The sequence below is a fragment of the Clytia hemisphaerica genome, unplaced genomic scaffold (assembly GCF_902728285.1).
Source record: "Clytia hemisphaerica strain Z4C2 unplaced genomic scaffold, Clytia hemisphaerica genome assembly, whole genome shotgun sequence".
NCBI classification, from domain to species: Eukaryota; Metazoa; Cnidaria; class Hydrozoa; order Leptothecata; family Clytiidae; genus Clytia; species Clytia hemisphaerica.
The window spans coordinates 1,229,547-1,244,430 of NW_027104280.1; the positions used below are offsets into that span (position 1 = coordinate 1,229,547).

Genomic DNA, 14,884 nt, shown 5'->3' on the forward strand with positions numbered 1-14,884 from the left:
TAGCATCGTTTACCTAGCTGTATGTACATGGCGTTTATCTTACATCGGCAATCCTAGCGTTTAGTTGCCTTATACCCATATAAGGCAGGGAGTACGGCCAATGACGTATAAGCCCGAAGGGCTAGAAGTGATAATATTTCTCAGGTAAGGAAAAGTGAAGCTTTCAAATATGCGCTGTATTTTTGACGACGGATTTCATTTCTTTGAGCGGTAAGTTTAAAAAATGAATAAGAAAATTACAATTTACCATTAATCAAAGAGAAGAAATAAAGATTGATTTAATGCAGTTAATTTATACAAAAGAAATAAAATTATAAAACACTAAAACTGAAAAATCTACAAAGATCCTATAGGTATGACAATAATAACGATACTAAACTCTGTCCTTATAGCATATCTTTTCATTTTTCATAGCTTGGTCACATTCTTTGGGTTTGGTACCTTTGTAATGCTCACAAAGCCAATATTGAAGCCCTGTTTGAATGTAGACTTGCATTGTTTCATCATGGTGACCATCTGCTACTATCCAAGGAACATAGGTGTGTTTTGGTACCAAAGCTTCCGTTTTTTGGGCAACTTGATGCTCCAAGAAGTTACCTTCACTACCATTGAAGCATTTAGAGATTGGCTCCCAGTCTACTTTGAGGTCGTGAGCACATTTTTGAGCGTTGGCAATGGATGGTTTATTTTCAACGCAATTGATATAAGGCATGAATTGATCAGGATGGCTTAATAAATGCAATGCGCATGTCTCGATCAAGTTCATCTGGCATTCTTCTTCTCCATGCTGGCAATCGAACACCCATTTATCACCTTTCTGACTTTCATGTGCGTTTCCATATGGGTATAAATTGATTTTGAAGATTCCTGTCGTATACAGTTTTTGGTAGGTCGGGTATAACTGCTCCAATATGAACTTTCGACATCCTCCACAGAAAGCTTCATAGTATAAATCGATTTGAATTGGTTTCGCATCTGTGGCAGCCATTTCATTAGAATGTGTTAATTTACAAAATTCCAAGACACCGCATTCTGCAGCTGTCTTCTCATTTTGACACCAGTACTCAGCTCCTTGACTGCAAGGATTGGATTCATGATGTCTTGGAAGAGCACATGCTACGGCAACAAGACAGAAAATTTTAACAGCAACCGAAATCATCTTTTTTTCACACCTTCCTCACTCCTTGCCTCAGATTTCTTAGTCAGGAAACAGATAGATGCCATAGAAAATTTTAAGTTTTCGAGTTATATACAAAAGTAACTTGAGATATCAATGATATATTGATTACAAGTTAAAATACATACATGTTTCCATGTGATTTAAGTTTGATTGATTGTTCGTCTGAAACAGGTCTTTGCATGTTTATGTTTCAGATGTTACAAAATAAACTCTGACAGGCACATGAGAGAGTTATATACACAGTATTTCAATAAAAATGAAATTAAAGCGTGTGTTCTAAAGCTAAAAACTCCTTATTGATAATAAGAGGCATACGTATTACTTTCAAAAATCCCAAAATTTCATGGCTTTTTTCCCGAAGAAAATTGTTCAACGAATACACCTTTTCGACCATAGTCGCGCGGTCAGGCGCGTGCCACTTAATCATTTAATTATACCCTAAACTCGATCAAAACCTTTTTGACACCTTTTTCTATTGTCTAGAGGTGCGAAAAAAGTAAAAATGGGATAAAGCGGACAAAAAAATACCCACGCAGTAATTGGCAGAAAAGGTGTATATATCCAACCTGTTTGCAAAACAAAGACATCACATACTTTTTCAAGGCAGCTAAAGATTTCCAGCTGAAAATAATGTAATAATTTTATCGCAGACACATGAAAACTTATCAGTGTAGCCTTGACATTTAACTCCATTTCAACTTATCTTTTAAGGTATATTATGTGAATTGACATAACTTTAAAATCATTCGCATATATCTTAAACCTTTTCTTACAAGTAAAATCATCTCCTTCCCTCAATTAATATTTATCAACGTCTGGTATACCATAAAAAGAAATATCGTTCATCGAAATATACCTTTAGCTGTTTCAATATACAGTCGCAAATGAGAAAAATGTTGAAATTGAAATGATATTGACTTAAAGGCAAAACTATCTAGCGGTTAAGAATTGAATTTCAAAACACAAGCAAGATATAGATTTGAAACCCCTGTGCCAGTGATCCGATGAGAAAGTTTTCTGGCCAGAGAGGATAAAAACACCCCCTTCTCACAGACCCATTGGGAACCCTTTCTACTACGAAAATTGACCAAAATATCGTCCCCAGTGAAAAACTATACTCTATCTTTTGTCCCCGCAGAAAATAATCAGATAAGCAAATCCACACTCCAAAATATTGTGCTATTCTTTCCATCCCCACTTTGCTGGCTAGAAAACAATGGAATTTAAACCCCCAGCCATAAAAAACATGGGAAAAACCCCCATCAAGTTTTGGTCTGTTATTTTTAGCCCCACTGGCTTATAAAATCCCACCGGGTCTGTGAGACAATGGAGGAAATAAATGCCAGTAAGTGAATAGTTATACGTTTTTAATTAATGGGATTTGAAACTCTTAGTCTTGTGTGGGCTGTGGAAATCTCAAAGGATTTTCCTATCCATTCACAGGAAAGTACTTTTTTGTAGCTTTTTCTGTCTTGGCCATTCAAATGTTAGGGTCGTAGGCTAGTGAGTAGAATTTGGAAGAAATTGGAGACAGGTCTTTACACAGGTCTTATTATCTAAGTGCTACACTTGTTGAGGAATTAATTAAAACTTTTGGCAACTAATTTTATTGCTTTAACGAGAATTTTTACAGATGGTGCATGTGTACAAACATTGATAAATTTAATATTCAACTTTAAAAAAAAATTTCTCCCCATGTTTAAAAAAGATTTGAAAGATTGTTTCAGAGGTCTGGAATCTAAATTATGGAAAGGTGAACTACGGCCATGATAATTATTATTGCTCAATATGGAAAGGCCTGGGACCAAAGTAGGTTGCAGATGGAAACTATTCAAATACTGATATTTCGTATTTCAAATTCAGTTCACATCGTTCAGCAGATCTGATCATTTGAACGGGTAAGGTTTTTTATCATTTGAACGGGTAAGGGTTTTTTTATCATTTGAACGGGTAAGGGTTTTTTTATCATTTGAACGGGTAAGGGTTTTTTTATCATTTGAACGGGTAAGGTTTTTTTATCATTTTAAAGAAATTTGTAAACGCCTGTTTTATCTCTTGCCTGAAACATCAATTTTTGGATTCCGAAAATCTATACACCTTTACGACCGTAGTCGCGGGGTCAGGCGCATGCCACTTATTTATCTAATTATCCCACCAAACTCGATCCAATCCTTATTTGACACATTTTTCTATTGTCTAAGTCCGAAAAAAGGACTTGGACGTTTTTAGTGGGATAAAGCGGACAAAAAATACCCACGCGGCAATTTGAGGCTACGGTCAAAAAGGTGTATTTCCTTATGTAGATAATACTGGGGCAGAAACGGAGGAAAGGGTCCTCGATTTTGAAACTATCGTTTGTTTCATTGGGATAATCAGATGGTTTCAGATTTTTTGCCTGTAGATTCCTTCAATGGTTCTGAGCAAAACCTCAAAATATTTTTTGCTTAACTCTTTTTTTAAATTGAACATGCCCACGTGGTAATCGGCGGCTACGGTCGAAAGGTGTATTATCATACCTCGACTTTGGAAAAGACTTACGCAAAAGGATTTGGAGGCTTCGCTCAGAATCAGGGATAAGAAATCTACAGGTAAAAGATCTCAAACCATCTGATTGTCCCTTTAACTCTCTTTTAAGGAGAAGCAAATATGCGTTCGAGTGTAATATTAGTGGTGGTGGCGTGCTTTGCCCTGGCACAATGTCAAGCTACCCCTCGACCAAAAAGGACTAGAAGAAAGAGAAAAACGCCAGCTCCTACTGAACCTCCGATGGGCAAGAATGAAACAGTTGGTCAGCTTTTTAATTATTTTTTTATATATCTCTGTAGTGTAAGGTTTTTGAGTCTTTTTAATCAAAGATACCTTTCAAAGGGCTTTGCACGATATATGGATTTACTTTACTCTAGGGTGTTTAAGACAACGGAAGATTATACATTAAACGAGCCAACCCTACCTCTGATTCTTGCACAAACGCACAGCTATCTTCACATGTTCTATTAAACGTCAGGCAATAATCATTAACCCGTTCGACTGGCACGTCTTTAAAAATTATATACAGTATCTTCTCAAAGGGCTTTCTTTATTGTGTTTCCAGCTTATTGAAAGAGGCTACATGCACTCTTTATTTGAAATTACTTTACGTTTAGATTACTTGATGAAAGAGGTTAAAACATTGAGAGGTCAATTGAACCAAATTTCCAGACAATTGATGTTGCAACAATTTTTCACTGAAGAAAAGATCAGAAATGAAGGATTCTCTGGTATTAAACAAATCAGAACTTCGAAAGGTAACATTGAATTTAACAACTCTTTCTCAAAATTTTGTCAAACAGGTTTTTCGCCTTGCCTCAGTACCCCCACTAAACTTTTAAATAAGAAATATAGGAGACTTTTTCCTTCTTCAATGTTTCTTGTTTTAAGCGAACATAAAAATTTCCATGAAAATTCTAAATGGAATATAAAATGCAAATTGTAATGGTTTTAGAGTCAGCGTTCTCATTTTTTCATTTTCACTTTTGATTAGGCATGAAATTAAATTTCTTAGTGAGGTTGAAATGTTTTCTTTTCATCGGGATGGTGGTTTTTTGGTCAATTCTTTTACTGGTTTGGGGATCCTATCGGGTCTGTGAACTACAAGTGTTTAATTTTAAATGGAAAAATACTTCATATCGGATTCTTTTTAACTTGTCAGATATTGTATGAAATTAGAATTGTCGAAAAGATCAAATTAACTTTGGTGACAAAAATCTTATTAAATGAAAGTTTTATGAGAAGAAATTCTCTAAACTAAAAAAATTTGACGATAAAAAATTCAATCAACTAAAACTTTGACGTCGAAAATTCAATCAACTAAAAAAGTTTGACGACAAAAAATTCAATCAACTAAAAATTTGACGTTGAAAATTCAATCAACTAAAAATCTGACGACAAAAATTCAATCAACTAAAAAAGTTTGACGACAAAAAATTCAATCAACTAGAAATTTGACGTCGAAAATTCAATCAACTAAAAATCTGACGACAAAAATTCAATCAACTAAAAATTTGACGACAAAAAATTCAATCAACTAAAAATCTGACGTCGAAAATTCAATCAACTAAAAATCTGACGTCAAAAATTCAATCAACTAAAAATCTAACGACAAAAATTTAATCAACTAAAAATCTGACGACAAAAATTCAATCAACTAAAAATTTAAGGACAAAATTTAATCAACTAAAAATCTGACGACAAAAAATCAATCAACTAAAAATTTGGCGATAAAAAATTCAATCAACTAAAACTTTGACGTCGAAAATTCAATCCACTAAAAATCTGACGAAAAAAAATTCAATAAGCTAAAAATCAGAAGGCAAAAATTCAATCAACTAAAAATCTGACGACAAAAATTTAATCAACTAAAAATCTGACGACAAAAATTCAATCAACTAAAAATTTGAGGACAAAATTTAATCAACGAAAAATCTAACGACAAAAATTCAATCAACTAAAAAATTGACGACAAAAAATTCAATCAACTAAAACTTTGACGGCAAAATTTAATCAACTAAAAATTTGACGACAAAAATTCAATCAACTACATTCTTCAACTAAAATTTTGACTAATTAGAAATTTAAAGGGCAAAAAATTCAATCAACAAAAAATTCAATGACTACAAACAAAATTCTTCAACTAAAACTTTAACGAGAGAATCTTTCTAATTAGAAATTTGACGACAAAATTCAATCAACTATGGTACTGTAAATGTTTGACTCAAAAATTTGATAACGAAAATTCTCTAACTAAAAGTTTGACGATAAAAATATTCACTAGCTAAAAGTTTGATGACAAACAGTTGGTCGATTGAAAATTTAACAAAACAAATCAACCAAATGTTTGACAAAAGTTTTAACAAATATTTTACTAAAAAAACACCAAGAATTATCCTTCAGTTCAGCCCTAGTGAGAAATTGATTTCTCCCAATTTGAAATTCAAAGGAAAGGTTGCACTCCAAAACCAACCCACTACATTTTTCTACCCTTAAATTCGGAATAAAATAAATTCTTTCAAATAAAAGATTGCCGAACAAAAATTCACAAAATGAAAGCGTAAATAATAAAGGTTTCACGAAAATAAAATCCATCAGAAAAGTCTCTGGTAAGAGTTCCGTCAATACATTTGACGAAATATTCAAAATTATTTGAGATGACAGAAAACAATGATAGGAAAATTTAGGTCCAGATTCTAGTCAGAGATTGGCCAAATGTTTCGTTAAATGTAATCAAAAGGCTTTAGGCTTTTTTACACCAGATAGTCTCCCCTTTGAAAGCAATCCAAAAGAGTAAAAAATAAATGTTCATTCATTTAGGGGGCTTAAAGAACTATTATGGCAACACACAGAGTGGATCATCGTATTGTTCCATTCACGATCATTCAAACAACATCCGAACAGTCGGCATGGGAGAGTTCATCGGCGTCCTTAATGGTGTCGAGTTCCGAACAAGACATAACGATTTCCGTTTGAATCAACCTCACAGCACTAAAGGAGATTATCATGCAGTAAGTCAACCCATAAAACTTTATAAAGTTTCTCGATCTCCTACCAGCCAACGAATACTGTAACACAAAAGTGTAGTGGCCAAATGAATTAGTTCAAATCTAAAATGAAGATTAGTCTCACCTTAACATCGGTTACAAAACGCCAACCGAGCTTATATTCATGATATGCACCATTGCAATGTCTTCCACGGACCCAACAGCTGATTGGTTGGAAGAGACATATTGACTGTTTTTACGTCACTAACAACCAATCAGCTATTGGATCTATGATATGATGTCAGAAGACATTGCAATGGTGCATATCATGAATATGTGTGATTTTCTGCGACGGAAACGGTAAGGTTCTAATTTGACTAGATCCTGACCAGCTGAGGACGACGGTAAATCAGTACCTTTATCGTCCTCGATTTTGCGGGTCAGAACTGCAGGTTATTCTATATCGCTTCAGTTAATCTACCGTCCTCAAAAGTGCAAGTGAACAAGTAGTATCTAATCTCGTTAATTAACCATTCCCATATATAAAAAATATTATTTTCACACGTTATTACGTATTACCATTGTTCGACATTCATCAAATTATTCTAGAATTTATTCTCGTTGTGATAGCGGTTGAGAAATACTGGTGTAATATAATATGGCTGGGGTTAGGATTGGAGGTGTTGTTACGAAGAATATGAATTATGACTACAGTAGTTCTTGGATTATTTTTCTTCCTTAGATTGAACCAATCAAATTCCCTGATGTTCCACCAGAAGTGTTACAGAAACCTGATATCCAATCACAAATCCAGGAAATGAGAGAATGGTTCAAAGCATGGAGAGATAGTGACCACACTGTACGTGATTATAGGAAATATTTCAAACCAGTGTTGTGTTATTTGGAAGGTGCATGGACAACCAAACAAGGAGATTCCATTGATGAACCATTTGAAAGTGATCGACATTCCATCGATGCTGACTCTTGGTTTGATTTGCAAGAAAAGGTGAAAAAAAACTTTTTCGTAACTTGTAACGGGCTGTGCACATATATTTATAAAGCCCGAAAGGTTAGATGGAAGGCTTTAAGCTCTTCCAAGCAAAAAAAAAAGAATATCACAAAAAATATTGCTCCTATTGTTTTCGAAAACCCGCAAAGCTTCTTATTGGTCAAGTGCTGAAATTACATTGTAATGTCACGTGACTTAGGTGGGATTTCCTACCTAACCTCGACACTCTTTTCAGCAAAAGCACGATATCTAGCCCTTCGGGCCTTATAAATCTAAGGATGTCCATATAGAGGCGGGATGGCGCGGTTAGCGTATGAACATGCATCACTTTTCATTTATTTCCCGACTAAAATGAAAGTATGACAGTCTTTCAGTCAATCACAACAAAGATACATCTATGTGTCAGGAACCCGGTGGGACCTCCGCCCCAATGGAAGAAATGCTACATATCATTTCTATCCTTATTGGGATTTCGATAGAAATTTTCATCCCCACCGGGGCTGTCAAATAGGAATGTAAAAATCTAACGAAGTTTGCCTACTGGAATAAATTTGTTGACAATATGATTAGTTCTTGACTGGTAACCAAGGAGAGAGAGAGAGAGAGGTCAAATGGTCTCTGCGTTTGCTCCATAAACAATGGCCTTCCGATTCGATCCTTGCTCCTTCTCTGTTCCGTTCATAGGAGATCTAGCGTGTATTTTGCTAAAAGAACAAGTCCTACATTATGCTGGGGTTATCCACATAAAATATGGATTCTACTCATTGAGCCTTCTGTAAGGGCTATCAAATACGTAGTGTCAACTAGCATGAACTCTAAAATGGTAAGTCCTAAATTATTCTTTAGGGCTGTCTTCGTAAATATATATCCTAATCAAGACTTCGGAAATATCTGCAAAATGAATATAGCATTACCATTGAAAAGGAGATCATCATTCACTTCTAGGTTCGATTCACATCATACACTGGTTCAAAAAGTTTAGGAGAAAATTTGGCTTTCCTTCCAACAACCATTATGAGATTCGAGAACAGTACTCCAGTATTCGCACAATGGAACTACCGAATCTTATGTCATCCATTGAACCAATCTGTACCATTGACCAAATTCAAACCAGCTGAAGATATTGCATCACGAATGAAGCGTAAAATGTCCTGGGAACAATACAGTAAATCACGATCAGCACGTTTTGAATTAGACCGTGACTTGAACCCAGACGAAGCAATGTTCCGTGAGAAGGATATGGCACGCAATTTCCTTGATAAACTCATGGAAGAGGTTCCCGGTAAGAACAACTATGGTGGAAGAATCGAAGATGCAGGATTTGATGCTGAAGTGCAGGACTTTAATGGAAATGGTCCTCTGGATGTGTCTAGATATCATCGCTGGTTTAAGATGGCCAACAAAGATGCAATGGGAAGACAACAATCCCACAGAGGTATTCGGAATATGCCTTTGTTTGAAAAAAAGAGAAAACTAACATGGAGAAGTGGGCAAAAAAATAATAATGAGCTCTTCTGAAATTAGAAAAATTCATTCGAGTGATAAAAAAATCAATCAGTTTTCACCAATCTTTAATTGCGATTTTTCCGTCTAGGTTATGCTGATTCCTACATGTTTGCTGCCAAGACAACACAAAGCAGAGTCAGTGGACTACACATGAGAGCTTGCAGGAAAGTCAAATACAAGGACGGTACAAGAAAACTCATTTGTGAAAACCGTAATGAGAAATGGTCGTATGCTATCCCCTTGGAAATTATCTACATGACACCATTGAGTAAATGGAATCCATATGGTATCAAATACAACCCTAATTGCGCTGGTTATGAAAACACCAATGATACACGAAAAGGAACAGGATTGTGTGCTGATTATTCCAGAGCTAAGAAACATGCTTGTGATCGATTCTACTACATCACACCAAGTGAATTCTTCAGTGCCAGTAGTGAAGGTGAAAAAGATCCCGCTGATACAGCTAAGAAGGGTTTCTGCATGTTAGACAGAGATGGAAATGGAGTTGTTGCTTCTCCATCTGGTACTCGAATCATGTTCCCTGAAATCAAGGGGGTTGGTAAACTCAGACAACGCTTCCCAATCTCACCAATTCATGGACATGGAACTCCCGTCTGGAAAAATCTGAATGCTCTTGCTGATATGTTTATGCATAACGCATCCTACCATTTCATGAAAGTCAATCCAAAATCAGGTGTTGAAGAAATCGAATTCACCTACATGTTGCAGACATCCAGAAATCCTAATGTCACACCTCATGAGCATTACTTCAGCTTGGTCAAATCACAATTCGATAAATTGGTAGCAACTGGTCGACCAATGGTTGTGGAGACTGATATTCGTGAATCACATTCTCACACTTTAAAGATCAAATGGAACAAAGTCACCAAGCAACTCCAATACCTCAAATGTAGTGGTCAATCATTGTGTGGAGATGAACATCCAAAGCTGTTGATCAGATCTACCGATTAGAAAGAGATAGAAGTGACTTCTTTTTCTTTATACCATATATTTAGCCATAAAGTATTTGTCTATGTAAGAGATATATTCAAGGATATATCAACTTATTTTTGAGAAAGACTAATCATATCCTAAGAGCTAGAATTTGAAACTAAAGTTACATATGTTTGTTTATTATTCAATGCGGCCGTAGCATTTTTTTCAATTGTCGCAGCTCGGCGAAAATTTGAACTAGAAAACGGAAAACCCTATTCCAAGATGGAGTGTATTGAATCATTTCGTTATTTACATGAAACAGTCTAATTTTCCAGAATTTAATAAAGATACCTTACATAAGAAATTTGCTATTCGGTTTTTCAGATTTTCGTTTTGAGGAAAGAATTGATGAGCAGGGACTAAGAATATGGTTAAGCGCGACAGTTTCAAGTCAAAGAATTTACTGTTGATGGTTTCATTATCAAAATAAGATCTATATCCCTTAACACCCAATCGGAAAAGTTTACAAGGTTGCCAGGTGAATATACTCACACAGCTTAAAATCGATTCAAGGTCATAATCATTATTAGCAGTACACTCAATATAAAATTGATTCAATTAAGAGATACAAAATTAAGATAGATGTGTTCTCCACCCTAAAATCCGTTATATAAGTCGCTCAGACAAGGAACTGATACAAAAATATATAAACATAAGGATCTAAGATCTAATTTTTTTTTAGTTACAAATTATGGCCGAGCATGGCTCCTTCAGGGCTTAATTTCCGAAGGATTAATAGAGAATGAATGGTGCACCAATAGGGTCCTAACAAGTGAGTGAAACAATATTTTGTAAAAATTATTTGGAAAAACTGACCACTTCATTTCAAAAGAGATGAACGGTAAGGGTCAAATTTTGCTCAAGCTTGTTAAAATTTGGCTGAAGTTTCTAGTAAATATCTATTTACGACCCCAATAGTCGTTTTCAAATCGAATATGAACATACATTATACACAGAACGCTACATTGAATATGCCTACAGTAACCGTAGAATCCTATGATGAAAAGGGAAAACGAAAATCTAAACAAGACGTTTAGTGGTTTTAGTTATCTATTAGAGGTTTTCGATTTCGATTAGCATGTGGTCATATACAACGGTTTCTCTTAACTACCTCAAAATTCACATCGACGTAAACATCCAAATTAGTCTAGAGTTCGATACAAAGTACAACCAAATCAGGCAGCAAAATTAAAAAAAAGAATGGACCAAATTTTCGTATTTGAAGATAATGATAGAATAGTTATACTTTGACAAAACTTGTCACGCTTGTTCTAAGACTTGTTTCATCTAAATTGAATAAGTGCCATTTCTACCAGTCATAAAACGTTTACGAGTTCATTGACTTTCTCTCGACAATACTGGCCAAAATAAGGAGCGAAAAAAAGCCTGGAACGGGTTTAGGGTGGTAAAACGGACAAAAAAATGCCCGCGCAGCAATTGGCAGCTACGTTCGAAAAGGTGCGTATTACATTTTGAAAATCGACATCAATAACATATATAATGACTTATTTTTATGTGAGAAAATGTGTGGGAACGAGAGAAAGTCATCAAGGGAGATAAATGATAAAGATACGTGACTTTTTGGATGATGATTTATTTACATACTTCCGCTTAATAATATCAGTTAAAATTTCAAGGTCCTTTTTTGGTGTGCTTAATTTTCAATTCTTGAAAGATTCCAGGACGAACCGTGGCAGCGTATGAATTCGAAGTAACGGGAAGGACCATAAATTTATAAAGCCCGAAGGGCTAGATGTCGTACTTTTGCTGAAAAGTGTGCAGAGGTTAGGTAGGAAATCCTACCTAGGTCACGTGACATTACAATATAATTTCATCGCTTGACCATAATAAGAAGCTTCGCGGGCTTTCGAAAACAGTAGCAACAATATTTTTTTGCGATATTCACTTATTTTTGCCCCGATGGCTTAAAGTACGACATCTAGCCCTTCGGGCTTTATAAATCTATGGGAAGGACATTGATTGGGTCAAATATGGTACCACCACTGTGGTATATTGCATAAGTTATTACCACAAATCAAGAAGGATTAACTAGTAAAATTAGTAAAATCAGGTATATAAAAAACACAGGATACAACCAAATTGTTGTTTTAAAAACATTGCAATTTGGTTTAAATACCAATAAAGTCTGATAGGTTCTAATAGCTGACCAATAAAGGGATAAAGCCCATTGTTTCACTGGTCTATTTGTAATAAGCAGGAAGCTATTACTGGTAAAAGTGAAATAATTTGCTTGGGAGGAAACTGTACAAAAACAAGGCTATTAGGAGGTTTGGTGTAATCTATATGTTATCAGTGAGTGGTTTAATTTAATGATTTGATAAGGTCATTAAAGACCTATCTGCCTTCCATCTCGAATTTTACGACCTTTAATTAATGAAATTTTACATTAAATACAGATTAGAAGCATCTATTGTAATTTTTCTATACATAGTATTGATGAATATGACGGCTTAATTGCGGGTTGAAAAATTGAAGACCGTTATCTGACATTAATGACCCATTTCTAAAGTCTGCTTTCCATAAGTCGTTAAATACACCCCAATAATTAGGTGCATCACAATTCTCTCACATACAGTTGACGCTCTCTAATTCAACGTTGTACTATTCGACGGGCTCCTTTATTCGATGAAATTTAAAGTCCCCGTGAATAAGAAACTCTCATAAACGACACTCCCTTATTCTATAAGCTCACTTATTCGATGAAAATCAAATTCCCCTTGAAGATCGAATTAGAGAGCGTCAACTGTAGTTCTAAACAGATGATGTCCCCTTTATAAAACTATCAGACAATCTGATACGACTTTAAGTGTAATGATACATTAATAGTGCCATCTTAATCAACGCTTGCTTATGGGTGTTCAAAAATGATCGAAATAGGGATTGCTTTGACATACTTATTACAATCACTCTATCTTTTCTAGCCAGGAAACTTGGAGCTAAAACAATTGATTTCAAAGCCCCGAAGGAACTAGATCCGAAATTCTTGGACGGGAAATGAACCATCTTATTTCCCATCCAGAACGCGTGACCCAGATTGAAGATGAAGTTTTTTTCCAGGATTTTTAAATTTGTCGCACGAAAATAAAGAAACAGCTAGATTCAATCCGTCATTTTAAAAAGTGGTACAAATCTTAAAGCTTCACTTTTTCTTGCTTAAGAAAGGTTAAAGATTTATCTCCAGCCCTTAAGCTCGATGGTTAAAGTTAGTTTTCTGAGTGAATCAAAAACAAAAGCGAGTTAAAAGAATTAAGCTGAACAGACTTCAGAAATACTGAATTTCAAAATCTCCAATCTAATCTCTTGCCTCTTGTTACCTTCATTGAAATTTCCAGTTTAATAGATTCAATCATGATTAGCGACAAACGGTAATAAGGCCTTACATCGGACAAGAATTTATAAAAGAGTGAATAAATCCCACTGAATGTTCTTAATGCGTATTTAACTCTCTGGAAATCGCTGATTTATCGGGCAAAGAAGATAAATCCGATAATAATCTGATAATCTGTACGTCAAACCCGATTAAGAGTGCCCAGGATATCAAAATGAATAATTATCTAAGCTCAATTATCTTTTATTATCGGTTTATTATTACAAAATCCATGCCCATGGTTTTATTTTCATTTAAAAGGGGGTAATTACCAATAGCCAAAGAGCTATTCAAAATGGCAGACAAGTTAAAGAACCCATTTTCACAGACCTTTATTCGACCCTTCTTATGTGACAATTTGTTAATTATTTGTCAAAATTATTTCGAACGAATAGATTAATCAATAAGAAGGGGATTAACTGTTTTCCCATTAATTAAACGGTAATTACAAATTTCTTTAAATATTAAGCTGACTTAATTTTAAACAGGAGATATATTTAATAGCAAACCTGTAGAACTTATCTGAATGATTTCCGCTAAATATCAGGCATATTGACTCATACAGGATAAGTAAGGATCAAGAAAGAAGAAAAATTTTCTTTTTTCTATTTCCATTTTGCTAACTACCCGGATTTTCCGACTTCTCTTTTCCGGCATGGCGTTCCAACAGGATGTCTGAGACATAATCAATGGGAACTGATTTTTAATGTGTAATTTACAGACCCTTTAATTAATAGGAAAGCTAACCAATAGTATAACGTAGTACCTATAATCTGAAGAGCTTATGCGAGCTTGTCTTGGCCTTTCTGCCCAGGCCATAAAGGAAACAGTTTTTCCTTCAATGACCAGGGGCTGGGAATACTTAACCTGACCATGTCCTGAAATTGACAGATATTCGACATTAAAGCAACATATTTAGATTCAACGGTCGTTAATATTTCCTTTAAGGAAAAGGGTAATAAAATGATCCAGCATTCTTTTATAAATTTAGTTACACAGAATGCTGTGAAGAGCAAATTATCCAAAAATAAAAACCTTACTCATTGAATCAATCAATTTTCTTGATATTGTGCCTGCAATAAAAATTTAACGAGGAGAAAAGGAAAACGCCTGTTATCAAACTAGTTGAGACATGTACAAATGTCATTAGCATAATGGAGATTAATTTCCTCCCCAAACATTAAAGATTTTCAGTCAGTCTTAACGATTTTCTAATGTTCAAAAGGAAATTTGGTTTGGTGCCAGGGACCATCAATAAATGTTTTTGAAAAGCATTAATACCTATTCAG

The 14,884-nt window shown here is 34.9% G+C and overlaps 2 protein-coding genes across 3 annotated transcripts; one reads left to right on the forward strand and one right to left on the reverse strand.

The window, feature by feature from the left end:
* Positions 1 to 373: 373 nt before the first annotated feature.
* LOC136816982 (gamma-interferon-inducible lysosomal thiol reductase-like) lies at positions 374 to 1,159 on the reverse strand. The gene has a single exon (XM_067073327.1). The coding sequence runs from the start codon at positions 1,157 to 1,159 to the stop codon at positions 374 to 376; it is 786 nt and encodes a 261-aa protein (XP_066929428.1).
* Positions 1,160 to 2,955: 1,796 nt separating this feature from the next.
* LOC136816964 (uncharacterized) lies at positions 2,956 to 10,327 on the forward strand. Of its 2 annotated transcripts, none has more exons than XM_067073307.1 (7): positions 2,956 to 3,078; positions 3,816 to 3,968; positions 4,324 to 4,464; positions 6,527 to 6,717; positions 7,436 to 7,699; positions 8,648 to 9,137; positions 9,297 to 10,327. In XM_067073307.1, exons 2-7 carry the CDS (start codon positions 3,827 to 3,829, stop codon positions 10,181 to 10,183), a joined length of 2,115 nt encoding a protein of 704 aa, XP_066929408.1. In that variant the 5' UTR covers positions 2,956 to 3,078; positions 3,816 to 3,826; the 3' UTR covers positions 10,184 to 10,327. The 2 variants fall into 2 exon arrangements, with proteins under 2 accessions (XP_066929408.1, XP_066929409.1); XM_067073308.1 differs by lacking the exon at positions 2,956 to 3,078 and adding an exon at positions 3,152 to 3,184.
* Positions 10,328 to 14,884: the final 4,557 nt, after the last annotated feature.